Source organism: Pristiophorus japonicus, chromosome 3, assembly GCF_044704955.1.
Source record: "Pristiophorus japonicus isolate sPriJap1 chromosome 3, sPriJap1.hap1, whole genome shotgun sequence".
Taxonomy (NCBI): Eukaryota; Metazoa; Chordata; class Chondrichthyes; family Pristiophoridae; genus Pristiophorus; species Pristiophorus japonicus.
In genome coordinates, this window is record NC_091979.1 from 200,405,732 (window position 1) to 200,433,062 (window position 27,331).

Genomic DNA, 27,331 nt, shown 5'->3' on the forward strand with positions numbered 1-27,331 from the left:
AATTGGGATTAGACTGGATAACCTCTTGTTGGCCGGCACAGATATGATGGCAAGTGCTGTAGGGAATCGAATACGGCCAGGGTGATCTCCTGGATTAGTTTCGATCACCTGGATGGGTCAGAGGAATTTTCCCAGATTTTTTGCCGCAAATTGGCCTGGGTTTTTGCCTCACCCAGGAGACCACATGGGGTGGAGTGTAGAATGTTTCAGTGTAAGGGATGTCGCAGTTGTGTGGGGTGGACTGGTTGGGCTGGGTGCTCTTTACCTTTCGTTCATTGTTCATAAGTTTATATGTAACCTTCAGGGCTGCTGACTGAGGGCCGTGTGGCTCTTTGTCGGCCAGTGTGGACACGATGTGCCGAAATGGCCTCCTTCTGCACTGTAACTTTCAATGTTTCTAAATCACTTTGGGAAGTCCTTAAGTCGCTGACTAGTATTAGGTACTGAATTTCAGTTCAGTTATCAGAGACAAGAACTTCCTCTCCCTGGACTGCACTCTCTCACCCAGGTTGCAGAGCTAAAGGTGCTCAGATCTACTGTGACACTCAATCGCCATTGACAACGGGAGATGGGATTTTGATCAGGACGTAGTGATGAAGATGCTGTGATAAAACGACTGGGATTTTCCTGTTACGATGTTGACATATGAGCATACGAAATTGACAGGCAGGAACAGACGAGCTGGTCCATCAAGCCTGCCCCACACCATCATCACTGCAGAATCATGACTAAACATTTTCTCCCACTTCCCCCTGACCCCTTGCTTGCAGCCATATAATCTGGTAAAAAGAAAGAGAGAAAAAAATCTAGCACCAATAAGGGAAAATATACTCTGGAAGATTCCTATCCGACCCCCCGCGATTGAAGCCAGTCCAGGAGATCACATGGGCCAAGTGTTATCTATAAAAACACTTGCCTTCCATATTACATGATCTCTGCCCCAGTCAAGAACTCTTGAAGGCAAGCAGAGAGTCAGCACCCACTACACCAGCTGGCAATGCATTCCAGAGGTTCATTAGTCTTTGTAGATGACACTTACCCTGATAAATTATGAAGCAGTCCTTTGGAAGATCCTGTCGTGTGATGCAGCCACTGTCTGCTCCGAGAAGGTACAGTACCTTAGGTGGATTTTTCCGGATAATATCCACACCAGCTTTGTATCCCAAATCCAAAGCAGCTACTTGACTGGCCACCCTGCAGAAAGACACAAGCAGCTTTGTTACTTCAAAATCAAATAAACATCTGCTGATCAAGTACAATATGGGCTAGATCCAGGGCACAGCTCCCGTCACACTGCCTCAACAAGGTTGCTTAATCTTAACATCCCAGTGCTGGATAAATTCAAAGAATCATACAGTGCAGAAGGAGACCATTCAGCCCATTGTGCCTGTGCCGGTTCTTTGAAATTACTATCTATTTCTTTGAAATCACTATCCAATTAATCGTACTCCCCTGCTCTTTGCACACAGCCCCGCAAATTCTTTCCTTTTCAAGTATATATCAAATTCCCTTTTGAAAGTTACTATCGAATCTGATTCAACCACCCTTTCAGGCAGTACATTCCAGATCATCATAACTCGTTGTGTAAAAAAAATTATAGCACCTCCCTGCTGGTTCTTTTGCCAATTATCTTAAATCTGTGTCCTCTGGTTAGTTACCTCTTATTTACTCTATCAAAACCCTTCATAATTTTGAACACCTCTAGTAAATCTCCCCTTAAATATACTTTGCTCCAAGAACAATAATCCCAACTTCTCTAGTCTCTCTACATAACACAAGTCCTTCATCTCTGGTATTATTCTTTGAGACTGCTCCAAGTGATTTAGAACAACTCAATTGAAGAGTTCGAAGGATTACACCAACTCTGAATCCAAACTTGAGAAATGGTTTATGATTTCCATTTTGAACCCCAAATTCACTGCTGTCACATTTATATTGTGCTTCAGAGCGACAATCCTGGATGCATCAAAGTGAATGCCTGCAGTTCTAATAGGGATGTCAGTTACACTGCGAAATAGCACCACAGAAACCAAGCTCAGTAAAAACAGCTGCTACACCTGCTCGAGCTGTTGGTTCTCCTAGTGTTTCTCCAACAACTGTCGGTGTGTGGGCTAAGAGAGTCTCCTTGCATATTATAGTTACTATCAGGAAAGAGTGAACGGGCTGGGGCTCCAGAAAAGAGAGAAAACCTAATAGAGATCTTTAAAATTATGAAGGAGTTCAATAGGGTAGACATAGAAAAGATGTTTTCATTATTGGCAGAGTCCAAAACTAGGGGCTACAAATATAAGATAGTCACTAATAAATCCAATAAGGAATTCAGGAAAAACTTCTTTACCCAGAGAGTGGTGAGAATGTGGAACACGCTACCACATGGAGTAGTTGTGGCATGGACACATTAAAGGGGAAGCTAGATAAATCCATGAGGGAGCAAGGAATAGAAGGATGGGGCAAGATGAAGTAGGGTGAGGGGAGGCTAGTGTGGAGCATAAACACAGGCATAAACCAGTTGGGCCAGATGCTGTTTCTGTATTTCAAATTCTATGTAATGTAATACTACAACTAAAGTATTGGGCATTTATTACTTTTTATATTATCTTTGGAAGTACTGCAACATGGGTTGGCCAGTTTGATGGCCAATTGGCCCCACTCCGGGCCTCGAGCACATAAGCTAAGCTGGCAGTTCAATGCAGTACAGGGGAAGTCCTACGTTGTTGGGAGGTGCCTTCCTTCAATTCAGACGTTAAACTCCGAGCATAAGAATATAAGAAATAGGAGCAGGCCTAGTGGTAGGCTGGAGGATTTGGAAATTTATAGAAACCAGCAAAGGAACTAAAAAAAATAGTTTACTCTCACAATCTATCTTCTCTCTATATCAAGAAATATAAAAACAGACAGTAAGATAAAAAGGAAGAGTAATTAAATTAATCTTGATCCCTTAGAGGATGAGACTGCGGAATTAATAATGGGAACCGGAAATGGCAGAGAATTTGAACAAATATTTTGTAACAGTCTTCACAGTAGAAGACACTAAAACCATCCCAATAATAATAGATAATCAAGGGGCTGTAGGGAGATGGAAACTTAAAACAATCACAAGAGAAAAAGTACTCAGCAAACTAATGGGACTAAAGGTGGACAAAACCCCTGCATCCTAGGGTGTTAAAAGAGGTGGCTGCAGAGATAGTGGATGCATTAGTTGTAATCTACCAAAATTCCCTGGATTCTGGTGCGGTCCCAGCAAATTGGAAAATCGCAAATGTAACTTCCCTTTTCCAGGTGTTGCTACAGTTGTACAGGGCCTTGGTGAGGCCACACCTGGAGTATTATGTACAGTTTTGGTCTCCTAACTTGAGGAAGGACATTCATGCTGTTGAGGGAGTGCAGCGAAGGTTCACCAGACTGATTCCCGGGATGGCGGGACTGACCTATCAAGAAAGACTGGATCAACTGGGCTTGTATTCACTGGAGTTCAGAAGAATGAGAGGGGACCTCATAGAAACGTTTAAAATTCTGACGGGGTTAGACAGGTTAGATGCAGGAAGAATGTTCCCAATGTTGGGGAAGTCCAGAAACAGGGGACACAGTCTAAGGATAAGGGGTAAGCCATTTAGGACTGAGATGAGGAGGAATTTCTTCACCCAGAGATTGGTGAACCTGTGGAATTCTCTACCACAGAAAGATGTTGAGGCCAATTCACTAAATATATTCAAAAAGGAGTTAGATGAAGTCCTAACTACTAGGGGGATCAAGGGGTATGGTGAGAAAGCAGGAATGGTGTACTGAAGTTGCATGTTCAGCCATGAACTCATTGAATGGCGGTGCAGGCTAGAAGGGCCGAATGGCCTACTCCTGCACCTATTTTCTATGTTTCTATGTACTCCATACCTCGTGCAATAAAGGCCAACATTCCATTTGCCTTGCTAATTACTTGCTGTACCTGCATGCTAACTTTGTGTTTCATGCACAAAGTCTCCCAGATCTCTCTGTACCGCAGCATTTTGTAGTCTATCCCCATTTAAATAATAATTCTCTTTTTTTAAACTTCCTACCAAAATGGATAACATCACATTTTCCCACATTATACTCCATTGGCCAAATTTTTGCCCACTCACTTAAAATATCTATATCCTTTTGCAAATTCTTTGTGTCCTCCTCACAACTTGCTTTCCCACCTGTCTTTGTATCATCACCAAATTTGACTACATTACATTCTGCCCCTTCATCCAAGTCATTAATATAGATTGTAAATAGTTGAGGCCCCAGCACCGATCCCTGTGGCATCCCGCTAGTTACAGTTTGCCAACCTGAAAATGACCCATTTATCCTGACTCTTTTTTCTGTTAGTTAGCCAATCCTCTGTTCACGCTAATATATTACCCTCAACCCCATGAGCTCTTATCTTGTGCAGTAACCTTTTATGTGGCACCTTATCGAATGCCTTCTGGAAATCCAAATACACAACATCTACTGGTTCCCCTTTATCCACCCTGCTCATTACATCCTCAAAGAATTCTAGCAAATTTGTCAAGCATGATTTCCCTTTCATAGTGCCACGCTGACTCTTCTTGACTGTATTATGATTTTCTAAATGTCCTGCTACTACTTCCTTAATAATGTACTCCAGCATTTTCCCAATTACAGATGTTAGGCTAACTGGTCTATAGTTTCCTGCTTTCAAGTTTTTCTTGAATAGGGACATTTGCAGTTTTCCAATTTTCTGAGCGCTCACCAGAATCCATGGAATTTTGGTAGATTACAACCAATGCATCCACTATCTCTGCAGCCACTTCTTTTAAGACCCTAGGATGCAGGCCATCAGGTCCAGGGGATTTATCCACCTTTCGTCCCATTAGTTTGCCAAATACTTTTTCTCTTGTGATTGTTTTAAGTTTCCACCTCCCTACAGCCCCTTGATTATCTATTATTTTTCGGATGCTTTTAGTGTCTTCTACTGTGAAGACGGATACAAAATATTTATTCAAAGTCTCTACCATTTCCATTTCCTATTACTAATTCTGCAGTTTCATCCTCTAAGGGATCAACAATTAATTTAACTACTCTCTTCCTTTTTAGATATCTGCAGAAGCTCTTACTGTCTGTTTTTATATTTCTTGTTAGTTTATTCTCACAATCTATCTTTTCTCTTTCTCTTTTAGTTCCTTTGCTGGTTTCTAAAAATTTCCCAATCCTCTGGCCTACCACTAATCTTCGCAACATTCGATAAAGTGCCACATAAAAGGTTACTGCACAAGATAAGAGTTCATGGGTTGGAGTAATATATTAGCATGGATAGAGGATTAGCTAACTAACAGAAAACAGAGTCGGGATAAATGGGTCATTTTCAGGTTGGCAAACTGTAACTAGCGGGGTGCCACAGAGATCAGTGCTAGGGCCTCAACTATTTACAATCTATATTAAATGACTTGAATGAAGGAACCGAGTGTAACGTAGCCAAATTTGTTGATGATACAAAGATAGGTGGGAAAGCACATTGTGAAGAGGACACAAAGAATCTATAAAGGGATAGGTTAAATGAGTGGGCAAAAATGTGGCAGATGGAATATAATGTGGGAAAATATAACGTTATCCACTTTGGAAGGAAGAATAAGAAAGCAAATTATTTAAATGGAGAGAGACCACAAAATGTTGCCTATGGGTCAGCAGACATTAAAGATCCGCTGGCACTAGTTAAAATAATAGACTTGCATTCATATAGCACCTTTCACTTCACAACCAATGAAACAGTTTTAAAGGGTAGTCAATGCTTAATGTAAGCAAACGCTGCAGCCGATTTTCCACATAGCAAGATTCCACAAACAACAATGTGATAAATGACCAGATAATCGGTGTAAGTGACAGTGCTGGTGGGATAAATATTGGTCTGGACACCTGGTTAAAATTTCTCCCTCGAGGACAAAAAAAAGAGACTTGCTCATCATTTATCCAATTGCTATTAGTGGGATCATGCTGTGCACAAAAAACTTTTGTTTTGTAGGAAAAACAGAAGCAACTGTGCTTCTGAGTAACTCATGACATATGAATTGCTTTTCTACATGCTGTGATGAGGTACTTTAAATGTTATTTTCTTTCATCCTCACTAATGCAAAGATTTTCCTCCCCCACCCCCGATGTGTGATCTTCTATTTAAGGATCTGGAACACAGTTGTGACTTTTAGCCCTCTTAACTGGCAGGTCTCGGAATGGCCACTGCTCTTATTAGACAAACCTAGCTGCTTGTAAACTACTGAATACAGCTGAAATCACCTATAAATGTCCAATGTCAGATCAAAGATTGCCTTTCTTTTTTTCTTTTATCTCGATCATTTAACAAAATTGGATACTTTGAACGGCGATGCCTTATGTGTGTCAGATGCAAGAGATACATATACACTGATGCCTACAATGTATAGAAAGTCATGTGCATACCGCATACTTCCTATAAGCATCATACTTACTTCCTGTCAGATTTTTGATATAAAACAGCATATTGCCTGACTATCAACATTTCTACACGAGATCTGCAGTTGGTAGGGGTGTGTTGTTGTAATACAATTCAGGGGTTCCCAAGATCAATCACGAAGCATAGGCAGGTTATTAGATCATTGAGATAGTGTTAAACCATAACTCACTGACTCAGTACTGCATGTCAGCTGTTGCTCAGTGGGTAGCATTCGCGCCTCTTAGTCCGAGGATCCCACTCCAGAGATTTTAGCACAAAGTCTAGGCTGACACTCCAGTTCAGTGTTGAGGGAGTGCTGCAATGCCAGAGAAGCCGTGTTTTGGATATGACATTAAACCAAGGCCCCATCTGCCAAATCAGGTGGATGTAAAAGATCCATGGCACTATTTGAAGAAGAGTAGGGGAGTTCTCAGTGTACTGGCCAATATTTATGCCGTAACCAACATCACTAAAACTGATTATCTGGTGATTAACACTTTGCTGTTTGTGGGACCTTGCTATACGCAAATTAGCTGCTGCATTTCCTACATTACAACAGTGACCACACTTCAAAAGTACTTCATCAGCTGTAAAGCACTTTGGGACATCTTCAAGTCGTGAAAGTCTCCATATATAAATGCCAGTTTCTTTATTCAGTATTGCATGTGAAGTTAGATGGGACACTGTACAGTAATCTGACAAAATTCACTACTAGTTTGACTGGTAGGAGTTATGCAAAAAGAACTTGCATTAATATAACATCTTTCACAACCTCAGGACATCTCCAAACCACTTTCCACCCAATGAAGTACTTTAGAAGTGTAGTCACTGTTGTAATGTAGGAAATGTGGCAGCCAATGTTCACTAACTTTATTTGGAACCACACAGCCCCTTTAATGGGTTGCACGAGACTTCTGAAGTGCTGCGTGGCCGCGTAGCTTAAAGAGAACATTAGCGGCCTCAAATTTGCATTCAGCAAGGTCCCACAAACAGCGTTGTGATATTGACCAAATAATGCGTTTTTTGTGATGTTGATCGAGGGCTAAAAATATTGTTTAAGACATTGTGGATAACTTCCCTGCTCTTCTTAAATAGTGCCATGGGATCTTTTATGTTCACCGGAGATAGCAGACAGGGCCTTGGTTTAACATCTCATCTGAAAGACGAGACCTATGACAGTGCTGCACTTGAGTGTCAGCATAGATTTTTGTGTTCAAGTAGTGCTACCTGCTGAGCCACAGCTGACACTGAACCAGTGCCTGAACTGGAACCTGAAGTTTAGGGAGCAGCTTAAAACACCAAACATTACACCCAAATTACAAAATGCTTTCACAGCAGTAATGATCACAGCACTGACCTCTGGAGGACATTTAAAACTTTCCAGTCACCTCCAACTTCACTGCCTGCTCGGGCATTTAGTGCAATGGTGCTGACTGCGGCGTGTATAGCTGCACCATCGCTCCGCTGGAGAATCGAACTGCCCACCACCACCATGGGCTTCTTTGCTTTGCTTAGGACCTATTTTGCAGTGGGGTGGAATCGGAAGAACAGAAGTAAGTAAATGTCAGTGTACCCGTATGCTTTGCCCTTCACTTGCATTCAATTTAGGATCCGTTTTACAGGTTGAGTCACACACAGCGTACCGAGACCAGTGCTAAACTATTATTCCTGTAATTAGATTTTAACTACAGAAATGTTTGACTGTCTAGATCGATCATCACAAATGAAGATACTTTCCGAACTAAGCCAAACACTTCAAACTCTAATCTGGTAATGGGACATTTAACATCAATTCATTGGCTTTTTTCCTTCAACTAAATTGTTCCCTAGACAGTAAACCAAAACAGATTTGGTTGTTTATTTTATTGTAACATGGACTTCAGTATTTCACAGACCAGGATCTAAATGACCCAAGTAATGGCATGTACAAACACATAGCACACCTTACTAACATGCTCGTGCAAGTACGAACAGAAGTTGGCACAAGTGTGAATTTTGCTTATATTTTTGAAAATTGAGCCAGGACACGGGGAACCAGACAGCGGACTGGGAAAGACTAGGGAACGATACGTACCGACAGGTTATGGAGACACGGGGGGAGTGGAAGTGACTGGGACAAGGGTAGGAGGAGGAACAGGGAATTTGTGTGTATGTGGGAGTTAGAGCGGATCTGCCCAGCGGGTGTGTCGACTGCCTTTTTGAGGCAATGGCAGGACGCTGGGGCTGGGATCAGATGGGATCAGAGTATGGACTCCTGCGTGATCCCAGACTCTCCACAACACAATAAATTTCACGGAACTTGTCGCACGCAAGAGGAAGCCCCGGCCCACAGCCCCAACGGTACAGGCGACAGACGATAGGTGTCCCGCCACCACACCAGGCCCAGGGAATGGTTTAGTTTTAGTCCCGATCGGGAAGGTTTTATTCCAGGGGGTGCATTAAGCGGTCGCATCGGTCATTTTAAACCTAACCGGGGTACATCTGCCCGAGTGGTGTCCAAAAGAAACTGAGCAGCTGTATGAGGCCCTCATTAAAGAAATGTTCCGCCAGTTCTTTGAACTCAGCTATGTGGATGTGAGTCGGGAAAAGTTGTACAACATGGGAGTGTACGATAACATTAGTCCGGGAGGCAGAGGCGAGGGGTGCTCAATGATGTTGCTACGGCGTTTAGCGAGAGTACATCGCTCATTAATAGTACGGACGACGTGCAGCTGCAGATGCAGGTTAGCGGTTTAAAGGACCAGCTGCGAAAGATCCTGGGGGAAGGGAATAAAGTGATAGGGTCGGAGCTAAAGAAGGACCAGGTGATGACTATTCACTTAAAAAAAAAAGGTCACTGCGGAGCTGGAGACACATGCTAAAACGGTTAATGAATTGATACGGGAGGATAGGAATGCCTCGGCACAGGCAGCCATGAATGAAGTGTGCGTGTTGTACGGTGCCTAGTTGCTAGGCGATGGACGCAATAATTTGGAGGACCTCCAGCAAGGACGTGTCCCATCGTGGGTCAGCAACCGGCACCTTGCAGCGCTCAGCCTGTATCATAATTCGATGAGTCTGTGTCAGCTCAGTTTAGCTTCCGAAGCCTACCCAGTCCAAGTGGATTGCGGTCGGTCCAACCACTCGGTGATAGGGATTGTGTTGTGTATGCCGGTGATGGGCGGGACACCACAGCCAGCGGCGGTATACCGAGTGGAAAACATTGGCGTCTCACAGGAGTGGGTGCACATGCGGTACCATGGGGCCCCACTGTTTGTGATAAAGTGGGAACACGCCATGACCGGCACTGATCTCAAGGGATGCCAGAGCAGGGGCACACACGTCATATTGTGTCCCCAGCACTTGAACGCGTTCGATTGGCCAGAGTGCGGGTTTGAATCATAGAGTGCCGAGCCTATTAATTGCACCATGGAGGCGATAGCCCAGAGCAACGTTCCACCTCGGGAAGCACATGCGGGCAACGGGACATAGTGCGTCACGAAGAGCATGGGCACCGTGACACTTGGGGTCCGGTCACCGACACGACTTTCTGCTTCAAACTCCATTGCAAAGTTCAAGTGGCCCAAGAGCGCATCCTTCCAATCCCAGAGCCATCCATGGTACACATCATGGTGAATAACACAATCCATAATCTGCAGAAGTAAATCACACAGTTCGGGTATCAGATTCCTTTTCTGCCCGAACACCTCACAACGTTAATAAAAGCCGCTGAGCTCTCGCAGAAACATTATTTTACACTGGAACAGACAAACCAGAACACGGGGGGAGGGGGGGAAATTAAAGAGATAAATTCCCCGCTCTGGTGGGATATTAGTTTGAATGTAGAATTTCCTCTGTGGATCCAGATTTGCTCGCACACTCCTGTAATTATACAATTTCTCATTGTAATGTATTTGTTGCGGCTGTCTTGCAAAAGGCGAAGCAAGGCGCTCTGAAGTCGGTGGGAGGCCTTGGTTAAAGGTTGAACCAGAATGTTTTTCTCTGTAAATATGTTGTATGAATGTGTTGGTGTTGTATTTTAAGGGATGTATTCGGGGGGGTTTAAAAGTAAAGTATATAGGGTTGGTTGGAAGCCACGATGTTCTTTCACCAGCGGACGTTTGATATTCCAGAAGGGTTCTTGAACTATCATCGGGGGAACTGTAAGAAGTCGGTGAAAACATCGACAGCAAAAGCACAAACTTTTGGACTTTAAGTTTTGGACATTGCTCTTAACTTGGCTGTTACCGCAGAAGGGCAGACAGCATGACGTGGGACAGGTCCAAACATGTCCCACAGGAATACACATCAGGTGGGCAGGAATGGATCAATGGCTGAAATGGCAGGAAGATAGTTGATTGGGGGGGCCCTTTGTCATGTAATGGAACCCATCAGTGAGAGATCAAGAAGATTGGTGGGTGCTCAAGACACAAAGGAAGTTTTTCGCCCACCCAGACTCATTGGAACCGTGTCCCTCGGAACAACACAGTTGACAAAGACTCCGTCCGAAGGGGAGTTTTTTTTGCTTTCAGTTGAACTGCCTCAGGTGAATGACTAACTTTTGGCATGAGAGGAAGCATTTTTGCAGGTATAAGAGAGGCAGTTTTGGCTGCCATCTCTCTCTCCTCTTCTACACTTGCTTGTTTCGTTCAACGCACAAGGACTGAGCATTCCGTCTGGGCCGGAGAGAAGAAACACCATCTATGAGCAAAGAGAGCCTCGCTCATCGGGAGAAGCAGCGAGTAAGCCAGAGGGGTAATTGGTGAGCATTTATCCCAGCCCGCACATCTTTAAGACCACCGCATAGTGTGAAGGGGTGTCGTGTATCCCAACCAAGCCTTAGGGGTTTAGTGTGGAGGTTCACTGCAACGACCGTAGGCGTACGCGCATTCTGTTGGAAAGATTCGGTGGTACCCTATCTAACCAAGCAGGGGTGTTTTAGTCATGGGTACTTCGTGTTAGGGGCCTGTTCAGATGGGCCAGGGTTGAGTGTTATACTGTGTGTGTTTTTTGTTTTACACCACCAGGGTGTGTTTTAACTTGAATGAAAGCATTGTGATGGTGGAGACCAAAAGATCTAGCTATAACTGTATATTTCTGTTCACTACTATAATTACGGTGTCTAGAACTGTTGTAAGGGGGGGGGTGATTCAAAGCCACCAAGGGCAAAACCACTTGCATATTGTAGCAGAAGACTATAAAATCCAGTATACATATTTCTGAAGAAATTGTACTGGTCAAGGTCACAAACCTCTGCAAGGGCAGAATACTGAAAAGGTAGTTTCAGATTTTGAGTGATCAAATCCACTTACAAACACCATTGTGAAATCAAAGAGGAAACCCAATTCTATAAAAACACCAGATTATAGAAGCATGTTAATTCACTCAATCAAGGCCCTGTTTTTAGGACAGTGGCCATTTATTGTGTCAAAAGGGCAAATCACTCTACTCCCTTTGTGGCACAGAAGTCAACCATGCCAAAAAAACCCTCCTATGTAGGGGTCATGCAAGATCGCACACTGACATATAGACAACATCTCCAGAACATTGGAAAAAAACTAAAGAGTTGGGTCAACTTTATCCAGAAACTCGCCAGATCCACATGGGGAGCAGACGCTCAAACCCTCCATACTGCAGCACTCGCCCTAGTGTACTCTACAGCGGAGTACTGCTCTCCGGCATGGCTATCAAGTCCGCATGTCAAATCTGTTGATGTTCAGCTGAATTCTACCGTGAGAATTATCATCGGAACTTTTATCGACACCAACACCTTGGCTGGCTGTGCTTGCAAACATCGCATCATCACACCTACACTGTGAATATGCAGTCTCCAGAGAATACAACCACTACACCAGCAAAGGCATGCCGATCCAGGACGACTTGAACAATCTACCACCAACCCATCTCAAATCTAGAAGACTATTTTGGACCGTTGCCGATGGACTTCAGCGATCTTCCGTCAGCCTTGATGACCGATGGCGAAATGCTTGGAAGAACTGCAATGTACAGAATTGATTCCTTATAGAGGACCCCACAGTACAACCTGTAGGATCAAACCTTCCTTGCAAACAGTGAACAATCAACCGCCTCAAAACCGGTCATGGTAGATGCTGCCACCTTCTCCATAGATGGAAGATTAAAGCAGCCCCATCAGGCGACTGTGGAACATCTAATCAGACCCTGGAGCACATCTTTGAGCACTGCCCTCAGAGGAAATTTTCACAGCCTACAAGATATCCACGCTGTTGCACCGGAAGCTTTGGCCTGGATATCCAACTTAGATATTGACATTTGATTTGCTTTGCTACTACCATACGAAAGAAGACGTCTCAACTCCCTGCTAATATCTATCCCAAATTCCTTTTGAGAGTTTCAAATCAGCCAAAATTCACTGTGCTAGGACAGTCAATTCCATACCAATGGCACCAAATGCATAGCAGTTGCTCCATCAGCAACTATATTAAGTGAAATATGAATAATGGATGGATTAAAATAACGAAGAAATATGAATTGCACATGGTTAGGATAACATGGAGAGGCAAGCCTGTACCTGGCTAAAAGGGTGCTTTCCTGATGCAATCTCCTGTAACACCTGCGCAGAGTCTCCAAGGTGATTGTAGGTGTAGCTCAAGTCCACATTTGTCCCGATTAAAGCCACTTGGAGATCATTGTGTAGCCAGCTGTAAATAGGCATAAATATTTGGAAGGAATGAAACAACTATTATGACAGACTTTGCCTGATTAATGCGATTAGAACTATTCAATTGCTGGCTGCGGAGGAAGAGAAGAGAACGGTCACAGTTCAGTCCGATCCCATACGCGCACACGCATGGAAGCAACAACTTGCATTTATATAGCACCTTTAATCAAGTAAAATATCCCAAGGTACTTCACAGGAGCATTATTAAACAACATTTGACACCATCACACAATATTAGGACAGGTGACCAAAATCTTGATCGAAGAGGTAGATTTTAAGGAGTGTCTTAAAGGAGGAGAGAGCGCTGAAGAGGCGGAGAGGTTTTGAGAGAGAATTCCAGAGCTTAAGGCCTGGACAGCTGATGGCACAATTGCCAATGGCGGAGCAAAGGATCGTGGATGTGCAAAAGGCCAGAGTTCGAGGAATACAGAGTTCTCGTAGAGCTGGAGGAACCACACATGTGAAATGGTTTAATAATTCAGAGATGACATAAATAACACGAGGTGGTGAAAGTTTGTTGGGAATGGCTTTTTACCAACGGAATAGCCAGCCCAATAGTAAAGCCTTTCAGCCCATTGTACGGCATATTTCAGTTCTGTGGCTGCATACAACTCATACCCATCCAAAGCAGTACCGTGGAGTTTCATATGTTCTGTGCCTTGTGGTGGAAGGGGATAAAACTGCCCATCATCTGACCATGCCTGCTCTTTGTCTTCCTCAGTGAGCACTGGATCTTGGCTCAAATTTGGTTTCCAAATTCCTCGACTTCTCTGGACATCAAGACTACACTTCTCCACTGAACTACAGTGTAGGACTGAACTGCTTTGTCTCTGATCTGCTATTCAGTTGCATCCCCCACAGCTGCAGTTACCTGCTGAGCTTATGACTGTATTACTGGTCCTATTGATTTTTCAGCTTCAGTCTTCTTTACAGTTTGGTTCCTGGCCAGAAATTCACTCTCCTGAGCCGAAGTCCATTTCTCCGCCACCTATGGATTATAGAGAGACGGAACTTTGCCACGGTTTCTCTGCCCCACAATCGATTCTGCACACCTCTTGGATCTTCATTCCCATGGAAATACCTCCAGCAGTGCGTCCTCTGATACTCCACCCTTCAAATAGCTTATGGACACACTCGCCCTCCACATCTGTCTCCGAACCTGACATCAGTTTGTCAATGCTCCAAGCTGACTTCACCCTACCTGCATCAACTTTTTCCCATCACGGGACCTCTGACTTTAACACTAGACTTCCTCCCAAGCTCTGGAATTCCCTGCCGAAACTTCTCTACCTCTCTTTCCTTCTTCAAGACGCTTTTTAAAATCTACCTCTTTGACCAAGCTTTTGGTCACCTGCCTTAATTTCTCCTGATGTGGCTTGGTGTCAAATTTTTTGGCTCATAATACTCCTGTGAAGCGCTTTGGGACATTTCACTACATTAAAGGCACTATAAAAATACAAGTTATTGTTGTTATCATCTCCCCTCTATTGCCCATTTATTAGTAGGGCATATGGATCCTAATCTTGCTACGTGACCAGGCCTACATAACACGAGTTTCCTAGTGTCCATTCGCATATGCGTTTTGCCTGTCACTCCTGACCCGAGCACATCTCTTTTATTTCCCCTTTTTCATCCTTTTTTTCTTCTTTTCCCTTTACTCGTTCATTTGCGAATAAGGCCCTTGCCACCCATGAGCTTATTGTAAAAGATTGCATTGACATCATGGCCTGACAGAAACCCGGCTGAGGGGTGATGTTAACTTCACCCTAAATGAAACCTCCATCCCTGGCTATACCTTCCACCACTTGCCCCGGTCAAACGGCTGCGATGACGTTGTGGCTCTCATCACTAAATCACACCTTGGTCTGTCCCCCTACTCCTCTAGTACCTTCTCCTCATTTGGAGCATCTTATCATGTTCCACCACTCTCGCCTCGGATTTAAAATCCTCTTTTTCTATCGCCCACTCAACTTTCTCACCGAGATATCTTCACCTCCTCAGCTTTCCCCCTTCTGCACCAATTGACTTCTCATCCTCGATGATTTCAACTTCCATCTCATGCTCTCTCTCCCCTGAGTCCTCCTATCCTGCCTTAAACTCTCCCTCGACATAAACTTACCTACCCATATTCACGGCCACACTCTCACCTTGCCTTCTCACGTGGCCTCACTACTCCCATCATATCAATCACCGATAAGCCCAACTCTGATCACATCCTTGTGTCGTTCGCCACCTACATAACCCTTTCCCCTCCCAACCCCACTTCCTTGTGTGTCCATCCTGGAAAAAACTCACCCCCCAAGACACTTACAACTCAAAAATACCCACCCTTGACCCCACTGTCCTTGCAAACTACCGTCCCATCTCCAACCTCCTTTTTCTCTCCTTGAACATACCGTCATCTCTCAAATCCTTGCCCATATTTCCCAGAACTCGTTTGAATCCTTCCAAATCAGGTTTCCGCCCTTACCATAGTAATAAAAGGGCTCTTATTAAAGTAACAAATTACATCCTATGTGACTATGGTAAACTATCCCTCCTTGCCCTTATCGACCTGTCTGCAGGCATTGACACAGTTGACCACACCATCCTCCTCCAACGCCTCTCCTCCACCATCCACTTGGGCGGGACTGCACTCACCTGGTTCTTAACTATCCAGTCATAGCCAGAGAATCACCTGCAGTGGCTTCTCTTCCCACTCTCGCACCATTACCTCTGAAATCATCCAAGGATCTATCTTTGATCCCCTATTTCTCATGTACGTGCTGCATTCGGCAATATCCGAAAACACAGCGTCAGTTTCCACATGTATGTTGACGACATCTAGCTACCTCACCACCACCTCTGTCGACCCCCCCACTGTCTCTAATTTGTCACACTACTTGTCCGACATCAATTGCTGGAATGATCAGAAATTTTCTCCAACTAAAAATTGGGAGAACTGAAGCCTTTGTCCTGGGTCAAACTCACATACTCCTTTCCCTAGCCACCAACTCCAACCCTCTGAGGTTGAACCAGACACTTTGCAACTTTGGTGTCATATCTGAGCCCGAGTTTAGCTTCCGACCACATCACCAAGAACGCCAACTCTGCTCTTGCCTCAGCTCATCTGCTGCTGAAACCCTCATCCATACCTTTGTTACCCCTAGACTTAACTATTCCAATGCTCTCCTGGTCAGCCTCCCATCTTCCATGCTACACTAAGCTCATCCAAAAATTTACTGCCTGTTAACTAACTCTCATCAAGTCCTGTTGACCCATCACTGATCTACATTAACCACCAGTTCAGCAATGCCTCAATTTTAAAATTCTCATCCTTGTGTTCCAATCCTTCCACGGCCTCACTCCCCCCTATCTCTGTAACCTTCTTCAGCCCTACAACCCTCTGAAATCTCTGCACTCCTCCAAAGCTGGCCTTTTGCGCATCTCCGATTTTCATCGCTCCATTGCGGCCATGCCTTCAATCGTCTAGACCCCAAGTTCTGGAATTTCCTCACCAAACCTCTCCGCCTCTCTACCTCGCTCTTTAAAAGCTATCTCTCTGATCAAGCTTTTTGCCATCTGTCCTATTAACTCGTTATGTGGCTTGGTGCCAAATTTAGTTTGATTGCAATCCTGCGAAATGCCTTGGGACGTTCTACTACGTTAAAGGTGCTATATCAATGCAAGTTATTATTATTGTTTTGTCCGCTACCTTGTCGGCCTAAGCCAGAGAGTGAAGGGAAGCATTAACAAGCCAAGAGAACTACAGCCATTTCCACCCAGGAATATACAAGCCTCCTTTTCCAGTTTAGTGACTGTTAATGTACTCGCCTCTTCCTAACCCGAACGTTGAAAAGTGGGGCTTCGAAGCGTGGGTTGGTGCCGACCAGCAGCAGGACATCAGCCTCCTCCACTCCTGAGATCTTAGTGTTCAGCAGGTAATTGGAACGCAAGTCAGTACTGTTTGAAAACAGCAAAAATTCAACCGTTAAACAAAACACCATATAACAGCTTGCCTTTTACTTTTATAAACAACCCTTGGCTTGTGTTGATTCTGTAAGATCCTTAGATGGACATGGTGGTGTAGAGTATTCAAAAACATAATCCTTTCCATTATGACAGGCTCATATCCAAATGGTCAGCTTTTTCTTGTTAAGTGTGCCGGTATCAAATATCCCCAACGACTTTTTAAAAAATGGCACTTTTAAGCAGATGGTGGTGGGACAGAACATACCCAGCGATGGTGATGGAGGAGTCTGGGACGATGGCTGAAAGGTATGATTCTGTGTATGACTATGTCAGCCTGTCGCTTTACTCGTCTGTGGAACAGCTTTCCCAATTTTGGCACAAGTCCCCAGATGTTAGTGAGGAGGACTTTGCAGGGTCAACTGGGCTGAGTGTAATTTTGTTATGTCTGAATCCAAGCCTAGGTCGATGCCATGTGGTCCATCCGGTTTTATTCTTATTATACTTTGTTGTAGTGGTTTGTTACAACTGAGTGGCTTGAGAGGCCATTTCAGGGCAGTTAAAGTCAACCACATTGCTGTGGGTCTGGAGTCACATATAGGCCAGTCCGAATAAGGATGGAAAATTTCCTTCTTGAAATTGTTATAACTACAACTAGTTAGCGAATCAAAAAACTATAATCTTGGGTTTGTTATCCTCATCCTGTACTGTATTCTCCAATTCCATACAACTGCTAATGTGGCAATCTTACCCAGCTCCAGCTATAGGGAAGATCTCCTCTGTACACAGTGCATCGCTGTTTAACCTGTTGATTAAGTCCTTCAGGGCCACGAGAGCCTCGGCATCGGCCATTCCTCCAGCAATAGCGGCCACGCCTTTATCCTGCACTCCCTGCAACTGGAGCCACAATATCAGTAGATTTTTTTCTGCGGGGAAGGGGGAAGAAAGAGCGAGCGAGCGCAGGAAGGGGAAGAAAAATCTTGCATTTCATAGAATCATGTAGCACAGGAGGCCATTTGCCCCATTGTGCCTGTGCCAGCTCTTTGAAAGAGCTATCCAATTAGTCCCAGTCCCCTGCTCTTTCTCTTTAGCCCAGCAAATTTTTCTTAAGTATTTATCCAGTTCCCTTTGGAAAGCTAATATGAATCTGCTTCCATCACCCTTTCAGGCAGTGCATACCAGATCAAAACCAAGCCACTGCGTAAAAGAAATTCGCCTCACCTCCCCTCTGGTTCTTTTGCCAATTATCTTAAATCTGTGCCTTCTGGTTACTGACTGTCCTGTCAGTGGAAACATTTTCTCCTCATCTACTCTAACAACACCGTTCATAATCTTTTAAATCTTCACTTCTTGTAAATCTTGTATTCAGCTAAGAATAGCCTTCATTTTGATGACTGGAAACAGGGTTGAAAAAAAAGTTTGCTGATTGCATATGAATAAAAATGGTGTGTCCCGCGCGAGAAGCCTTGTTTCACACACCCTATACCTTTAAATACTTCTCCCAACCGCCCCTCCCTCCCCTCTTGTCTGATTTAGGACTGGACAAAAGCCAGCAGCCCTACCTTGGGGTGGCAAGCATATCTTTCGGGGTATTTAGATACCAGAGTGCATGCTGGCAGCTCACTCAGCCCCCTTGGAGGAGGGAGGGATGGAGGAAACAAAACCTTTTACGGTAGCATATTTGATCTTGATGTGGACATCTCCTCAGCACTGGAGAGGTTTGGAGAGGGAATGAGAGAGATTGGGACCTAGACAGTTGAAGACACAGCCACCAATGTTAGGGCGAAGGAAACCGGGAGTGCGCAAGAGAACCAGAATTGGTTAACGTAGGGATCCGAGGGTTGTAGGGCTGGAGGAGGTTACAGAGATCGGGAGGGGTGAGGCTATGGAGCGATTTGATTTCAAGGAAAAGCACGCAGATACCATGTTTGGTCAACTTGCAGATATGCTGCATTATATCAGGTCTTCTCTCCCCCACTACACAATGTTTGATGAACGAGTTTAGCTTATTGCAAGTTCCTTACCACTTCAGCAATCTGTGCTAATGCCTCCTCCCAGGATGCGGACACCAGCTGCCCTTTAGAACCCCTGACCATGGGAACAATTAAGCGCTGACGCTTAAGGCCATCATATGCAAACCTGCAGAGCAAAACAGTGCAGTAGGCAAAACTAAAAATTGCAACCACTTCAAAAATAAATTTTAAAAAATTGAACGATAAAATATTTCCAACATGGCACATATCACGGAATTGGAAGCGGAGAGGCTGGGTTGCTCATCACCTGTACAGTATGTATTATCTGTATGAAACAGTACATTATCTATGTTAAGGATCAGTACACTGAATTGGCCGAATACCTTTCAATTCTACCAATGTTTGTACATTAGTTAACTAGCCACAAGGTTCCAGGGATAAGGCATTACAGTTAAGTGGATAGAGTGGAGAAGCTGGGGTTGTTCTCCTTAGAGCAGAGAAGGCGACGTCGAGATTTGATAGAGGTGTTTAAAATCATGAAGAGTCTTGATAGAGAAAATAAAGAGAAACTGTTTCCAATGACTGAAGGGGGCACATATGAAAGATGAGTGGCAAAAGAACCAGAGACGACACGAGGAAAAACTTGTTAACGTAAAGTGGTCAGGATTTGGAATGCACAGCCTGATAGGATGGGGGAGGGGGAAAAGATTCAATAGTAGCTTTTAAAAGGAGATTGGTTAAATACTTGGAGGAGAAAAATTGCACTGATATGGGGAAAGAGTGGGATTAACTGGATTACTCTTCGAAAGATCAATCTTTCGATGGGCCATGTGATCGCCTCCTACGCTGTAATATTATAGAATCAGAAATTTACAGCACTGAAGGAGGCCATTTCGGCCCATTGTGTCTGCACTGGCTGACAAGAGCAATCCAGTCTAATCCCACTTTCAAGCTCTTGGTCCGTAGCCTTTTAAGTTACAGCACTTCAAGTGCACATCCGAGCACTTTTTAAATGTGGTGAGGGTTCCTGCCTCTACCACCCTTTCAGGCAGAGTTCCAGACCCCAACAACCTCTGGATGTAAACATTTTCCCTCAAATCCTCTCTAGACCTCCTTTTTAGATCTTACTTTACTTTAAATCTATACTTCCTGGTTGTTGACCCCTCTGCTAAGTGAAATAGGACCTTCCGATCCACTCTATCTATGATTCTACAGTGTAACAAGTGTCATCTTCTTCCACACCATCTGATGGGCTGGAAAGAAAGAACTTGCATTTATAACGTGCCTTTTAGAACTTCAGGACATTCCAAAGTATTTTATGGACAATTAAGAACTTTTGAAGTGTAGTAACTGTTGTAATGTAGGAAATACAGCAGCCAATTTGTGCACAGAAATGAGATAATGACCAGATAATCTGTTTATATGTTTATATGATTGATTGAGAGAGAAATATATGGGCTAGCCACCATGGAGAACTCCCTTCTTTGAAATATATCCACCTGGGAGGGTAGATGGGGCCTTGGTTTAATGTCTCATCAGAAAGACAACATCTCTGAAAGTACTGCGCTAGAGTGTCATAGATTTATAGAATGGTTACAGCACAGAAGGCCATTCGGCCCATCAAACCCATGCCGGCTCTCTGAAAGAGCACCTCAGCTAGTCCCACTCCCCCGCTCTTTCCCCATAGCCCTGCAATTTTTTTTCTTTCAGGTACTTATCCAATTCGCTTTTGAAAGCAGTGATTGAGTCTGCCTCCACCACCCTTTCAGGCAGTGCATTCCAGATCCTAACCACTCGCTGTGTTAAAAAAAAGTTTTTTCTTTTGGCGCCGTTGGTTTTTTTGCACATGACCTTAAATTTGTGTCCTCTGGTTCTTGACCCTTCCGCCAATGGGAACAGTTTCTCTCAATCTACTCTGTCCAGACCCCTCATGATTTTAAAAGGTCAGTCGATATTTTGTGCTCAAGCCTCTGGAGTGGGACTTGAATCCTCAACCCTCTGACTCGGAGGCAAGAGTGCTACAACTGACTCACAGCTGACACTTGGAAGGAGTGGGATTGCTATTCCTCTTCAATGCTAATGCTTCCAAATGTGAGGTTCATTAATCCTTGCCAATTCATTGACAAAGTTGGAGGATTTTATGTCGGGCACCACTTTGTACAAAACACCCCATCCTGTTAAAATCCATTACCTGGTCTTATCGGAGATCCACTCCTCATTCACGTCCTCATTTAACCTCGGCAGGATTCTCATCACCTCCCCAGTCCGTGTACTCACGACGATATTGCTTCCGACAGCATCCATCACATCAATGGACTCGGTCTTCCTGTTGTAAAAGCATTATGACAGTTGTGACAAAGTTAAGCACAGACAGACAGAATAGATTAGTATCTTGTGTGGCAATTTGGGTTGAGGAATTGTGACAAGAATCTAGCATTAAGCTCATCAAGCCCACTTTGTACTTAAACAAGGTCCCGAAGCACAGCACATTGAAATAAAACCACATACAACATCACAGTTAGATAGAGCACCATATTGTTTGATGTTGGTCACTGTGATTTGAAAGTTAAGAGCTTCTGTCATCATCATAGGCAGTCACTCAGAATTGAGGAAGACTTGCTTCCACTCTTAAAATGAGTTCTTAGGTGGCTGAACAGCCCAATATGAGAGCCACAGACCCTATCACAGATAGTCGTTGAGGGAAGGGGTGGTGGGACTGGTTTGCTGCGCGCTCTTTCCGCTGCCTGCGCTTGACCTCTTCACGCTCTCAGTGTTGAGATTCGAAGAGCTCAACGCCCTCCTGGATGCACTTTCTCCACCTTGGGCAGTCTTTGTCCAGGGATGCGCAGGTGTCAGTGGTGATGTCGCACTTTACCAGGGAGGCTTTCAGAGTGTCCTTGTAACATTTCCGCTACCCACCTTTGGCTTGTTTGCCGTGAAGGAGCTCCGCATAACGCATTTGCTTAGGGAGTCTCGTGTCTGGCATGCAAACCATGTGGCCTGGCCAGCGAAGTTGATCGAGTGCGTTCAGTGCTTCAATGCTGGGGATGTTAGCCTGGACGAGGACACTAATGTTGGTGCGCCTGTCCTCCCAGGGGATTTGCAGGATCTTGCGGCGACATCGTTGGTGATATATCTCCAGCGACTAGAGGTGTGTTCTGTACATCGTCTATGCCTCGGATCCATTCAGGAGGGCGGGTATTACTACAGCCTTGTAGACCATGAGCTTGGTGGTAGATTTGAGGGCCTGGTCTTCGAAAACTCTTTTCCTCAGGTGGCCGAAGGCTGCACTGGAGGCGGTGTTGAATCTCTGTCTCAATGTCTGCTTTTTGTTGACAAGAGGCTCCCAAAATATGGGAAATGGTCCCCCAACACCCTCATCACCAGAGCTTCTATACATCAAATCCAAAAGCGTTTAGGTCTCCCGTGTCACCGTAGGTGGTTATACAACTCACTTCCTGGTCTCAGGCAATCCTGCTCCGTCACACAGTCACTAGGAGCTGTATGAAAATGGCCTTGATTGACACAGCCTCCAATTCTCCTCCCTCCCTTCTTGAAAGGTGAAGCACAAGTCATTTGTTTGCGACCTCCAAGCACAGCTGAGATTTCAACTCACCAGAATTTCATAATTCTCAAGAAAAATATATTCTAGTGAGGAAGAAAGGGTGTAAAAGAAAAGAGAGTCATCTGTGGCTAACTAAAGAAATAAAGGATAGTATCCAATTAAAAATAAGGGCATACAAAAGTGGCCAAAACTACTGGGAGGACAGAAGATTGGGAAGCTTTTAAAAGCCAGGAAAAAATGACTAAAAAAATGATTAAGAAAGGTACTGTGTTCCTGACAGAGGAGACTGCACACAGGGAGGTTAAAGTAACAGTAACCTCAGTCTTTATTAAGACACTCCAGAGTGAGGAACAGGCCTTAGGGGCCGGCTTATATACAGTGCTCCCAAGGGATGCTGGGATCCCTTGGGACTTCAGGGGATGCGCGCCCTTGTGGCGGAACATGGGAGTGCATGCTTTACAGATACACAACAGAAGGGAAGATAGACTATGAAAGTAAATGAGCACAAAATATAAAAACAGATAGCAAGAGTTTCTACAGGTATATAAAAAGGAAAAGAGTGGCTAAAGTAAATGTTGGTCCCTTAGAGGACGAGACCAGGGAATTAGTGATGGGGAACATGGAGATGGTAGAAACTCTGAACAAATATTCCGTATCAGTCTTTACGGTAGAGGACACTAAAAATATCCCATCAGTGGATAGTCAAGGGGTTATGAGGGGGCGGGGATGGGGGTGTGTGGGGATGTGGGGAAGAACTTCCCACAAATCACTAAGGAGGTGGTACTCAGTAGGAACTAAAGGTGGATAAATTCCCTGGACCTGATGGCTTGCAGCCTAGGGTCTTAAGAGAAGTAGCGACAGGGATAGTGGATGCATTATATGTAATTTACCAAAATTCCCTGGATTCTGGGGAGGTCCCAGCAGATTGGAAAACTGCAAATGTAACGCCCCTATTTAAAAAAGGAGACAGACAAAAAGCAGGAAACTATAGACCAGTTAGCCTAACATCTGTGGTTGGGAAAATGTTGGAGTCCATTATTAAAGAAGCAGTAGCAGACATTTGGAAAAGCATAATTTAGTCAGGCAGAGTCAGCATGGATTTATGAAGGGGAAGTCATGTTTGACAAATTTGCTGGAATTCTTTGAGGATGTAACGAACAAGGTGGATAAAGGGGAACCAGTGGATGTGGTGTACTTAGACTTCCAGAAGGCATTTGACAAAGTACCACATAAAAGGTTACTGCACAAGATAAAAGTTCACGGGATTGGGGGTATTATATTAGCATGGATAAAGGATTGCCTAACGAACAAAAAACAGAGAGTCGGGATAAGTGGCTCATTCTCGGGTTGGCGATCAGTAACTAGTGGGGTGCCACAGGGATCAGTCCTGGGACCCCAACTATTTACAGTCTATATTAACGACTTGGATGAAGGGACTGAGTGTAACGTAGCCAAGTTTGCTGACGATACAAAGATGGGAGGAAAAGCAATGTGTGAGGAGGACACAAAAAAAAAATCTGCAAAAGGACATACACAGGCTAAGTGAGTGGACAAAAATTTGGCAGATGGAGTAGAAGGTTGGAAAGTGTGAGGTTATGCACTTTGGCAGAAAAAAAATCGAAGAGCAAGTTATTATTTAAATGGAGAAAAACTGCATAGTGCTGCAGTACAGCGGGACCTAGGAGCCCTGGTACATGAAACACAAAAGGATAGTATGCAGGTACAGCAAGTGATCAGGAAGGCCAATGGAATCTTGGCCTTTATTACAAAGAGGATGGAGTATAAAAGCAGGGAAGTCTTGCTACAGTTAAATACGGTATTTGTGAGGCTACACCTGGAATACTGAGTTCAGTTTTGATTTCCATATTTAAGAAAGGATATACTTGCTTTGGAGGCAGTTCGGAGAAGGTTTACTAGGTTGATGCCGGAAATGAGGGTGTTGACTTATGAGGAAAGGTTGAGTCGGTTGGGCCTCTACTCATTGGAATTCAGAAAAATGAGAGATGATCTTATCGAAACGTATAAGATTATGAGGGGGCTTGACAAGGTGGATGCAGAGGATGTTTCCACTGATATAGGAGACTAGAACTAGGGGGCATAATCTTAGAATAAGGGGCTGCCCATTTAAAACTGAGATGGGGAGAAATTTCTTCTCTGAGGGTTGTAAATCTGTGGAATTCGCTGCCTCAGAGAGCTGTGGAAGCTGGGTCATTGAATAAATTTAAGGCAGACATAGACAGTTTCTGAGCCGATAAGGGAATAAGGGGTTATGGGGAGCGGGCAGGGAAGTGGACCCGAGTCCATAATCGGTTCAGCCATGATCGTATTAAATGGCGGAGCAGGCTCGAGGAGCCGTATGGCCTACTCCTGCTCCTATTTCTTATGTTCTTATGTAGAATGATAGCAAGGCTAAAAGGGTGAAATTATGAGAAGAGGTTGCATAGACTAAGCTTGTATTCCTTTGAGTACAGAAGATTATGGAATGATCTAATTAAGTTGTCCAAGATGATTAAAGGATTTAATAGGGGAGATAGAGAGAAACTGTTTCCTCTGGTGGGGAGTCGAGAACAAGAGGGCACAATCTTAACTTTAGAGCTAGGCCATTCAGGGGTGATGTCTGGAAGCACTTCTTAGAATCACAGATGGTGACACATGGAAAGCGGCCATTCAGCCCGTTGAGCCCGTGCCTGGTCTCTGCAAGAGTACTTCAGCTAGTCCCACTCCCCTACCTTGTCCTCTTCCCCGTAACCGTGCAATTTATTTATTTTGGGTACTTATCCAACTCCCTTTTGAAAGCCACGATTGAGTCTGCTTCCACCAGCCTTTCAGGCAGTGAATTTCAGATTCTAACCACTTGCTGCATGGGTAGTGGAAATCTGAAACTCACTTCCGTAAAAAAGCCGTTGAGGCTGGAGGTCAATTGAAAATTTCAAAACTGAGATTGATAAGAGTTTTGCTGGGTAAGGGTATGAAGGAATATTGAACCCAGGCTGGTAAATGGAGTTGAGTTACAGATCAGCCATGATCTAATTGAATAGTGGAAAAGGCTTGAGGGGTTGAATGGCCGGCCTCTCCTGTTCCTATTCTCCTTACCAGGCAGGCAAAGATTTGCTGTATGCTTCTATCCGTAACACAAACCTATGCTGCTGAATACACAGTATCCTATGGGAATACATAAGCACAAATAACCACAAGATACAGCAACAGGGTACAGTACTTAAATGGTTGAGCAAATACTACACCTGGTCTCCCAGGGTCTGGAGGTGAAGGCGTAGGGCTTCGATGTCAAAGCTCCGACAGGGCAAAGGTCGATGATGTTCCCCGACACTTCAGACATGAACATCTTCTCGATGTATGTGCCAACCTGCATCTCATTACCTCTTCCTGTGGTGCCCAGGTCATCTACTCCTGCCACCTCACTGGCAAACCTGTCAAAGAACGAAAAAGAATTGCATAATGTTTCCCTTCTCTATGAATTTTTGTGCTCATCAAGGTGAAGGGAAATTGAACATTTTCCCATTTTTTGTCCTGACTGTCTCCCAGTCAGGTATAACACTGGTTAGATGCACAGAAAAGCTCCCTCTCTTCTTCCTTAGTAAGGCACTTTAGCTGCAACAAATTGTAAATCTTTGTTTTGTTACAATTGTGTTGTGAATGACGAAGTGTAATGTTTTCAACGTGACACCAATGCACATTGGCTCCTGGTTTTAATAGACTAGTAAATCTCCGAAGGTACGCTCACACATGTCAGAAGATGGGCTGTTTTATAACAATGCAAACATCATTCTATACAAAACACCATGCATTATTCTTCTGCTAGTGTGTAGGAGTGTCCTTCTAAAACTATAAAGTCTAATTAATCTTAAAAAAAATAGCTGAGTTCATTCATAATTTGTGTTCCCTCCCTAACACGGAGATGCTGAAACTAGTGTAAAAGTAAGAACTTATATTTTTATAGCACCTTTCAAGACATTAGGATAACCCAAAGGGCTTTACAGCCAATGAAGTACTTTAGAAGTGTAGTCACTGTTGTAATGTTGGAAACGTGGCAGCCAATTTGCGCACAAGCAAGCAAGGAGATAAATGACCAGATAATCTACTTTAATAATATTGGTTGTGGGATTAATATTGGTCAGGACACCAGGGAGAATTCTTCTTCAAAATAGTACCATGAGATCTTTTACGTCCACCCAAGAGGGCAGACAGGCATCAGTTTAAGGTTTCATCTGAAAGACGGATCCTCCAGTATCGCAACACTCCCTCAGTACTGTACTGCAGTATTATCCTAGATTTTGTGCTCAAGTCTCTGCAGTAGGGAGTTCAGAGGAAAGCTACCACTGAGCCATGGCCAACACTTACAGTAGCAGCCCAATTCTTTCCCCAGCTACTTTTGCACATACCTTCTTGTCTTTATGGATGCTTGCAGTGTCGCAGTGCGTTCCCCGACTAGGCCATTAGCTGCTTCAATATGCACAAGATATCCAGTTACTAAAATAAAGTCATTGTGGCAGTTACCTGATGCAGCGTGTGCAGTGGATACACCTGGTCATTATCGTTTTCACGAGTGGCCCAATGTTCTTGTCCTCCACAGCCCTCTTGCCCTCTGTAAATCTGCTCCTGTCACTGCCGAACATCATTGACTGATCCTATACCAATCACATTATTACACAGGAAATATAAAATCGGAATGACAGCAGGCAACAAGTTAGAGAGCGAACAGGAAT

The 27,331-nt window shown here is 44.1% G+C and overlaps 1 protein-coding gene across 1 annotated transcript in view; it reads right to left on the reverse strand.

Annotated features, from left to right (window-relative positions):
* The window catches only part of ndufs1 (NADH:ubiquinone oxidoreductase core subunit S1), a 67,070-nt gene that overhangs the window by 13,200 nt on the left and 26,539 nt on the right, over positions 1–27,331 (reverse strand). Inside the window, exons 7-15 of the mRNA XM_070876202.1 lie at positions 27,123–27,253; positions 25,850–26,035; positions 21,234–21,368; positions 19,094–19,208; positions 17,821–17,966; positions 16,935–17,063; positions 12,972–13,101; positions 7,800–7,960; positions 1,040–1,194 (exon numbers count right to left, since the gene is read on the reverse strand). Of these exons, the coding sequence (XP_070732303.1) occupies positions 1,040–1,194; positions 7,800–7,960; positions 12,972–13,101; positions 16,935–17,063; positions 17,821–17,966; positions 19,094–19,208; positions 21,234–21,368; positions 25,850–26,035; positions 27,123–27,253 (1,288 nt within the window). The remainder of the gene's footprint in view (positions 1–1,039; positions 1,195–7,799; positions 7,961–12,971; positions 13,102–16,934; positions 17,064–17,820; positions 17,967–19,093; positions 19,209–21,233; positions 21,369–25,849; positions 26,036–27,122; positions 27,254–27,331) is intronic.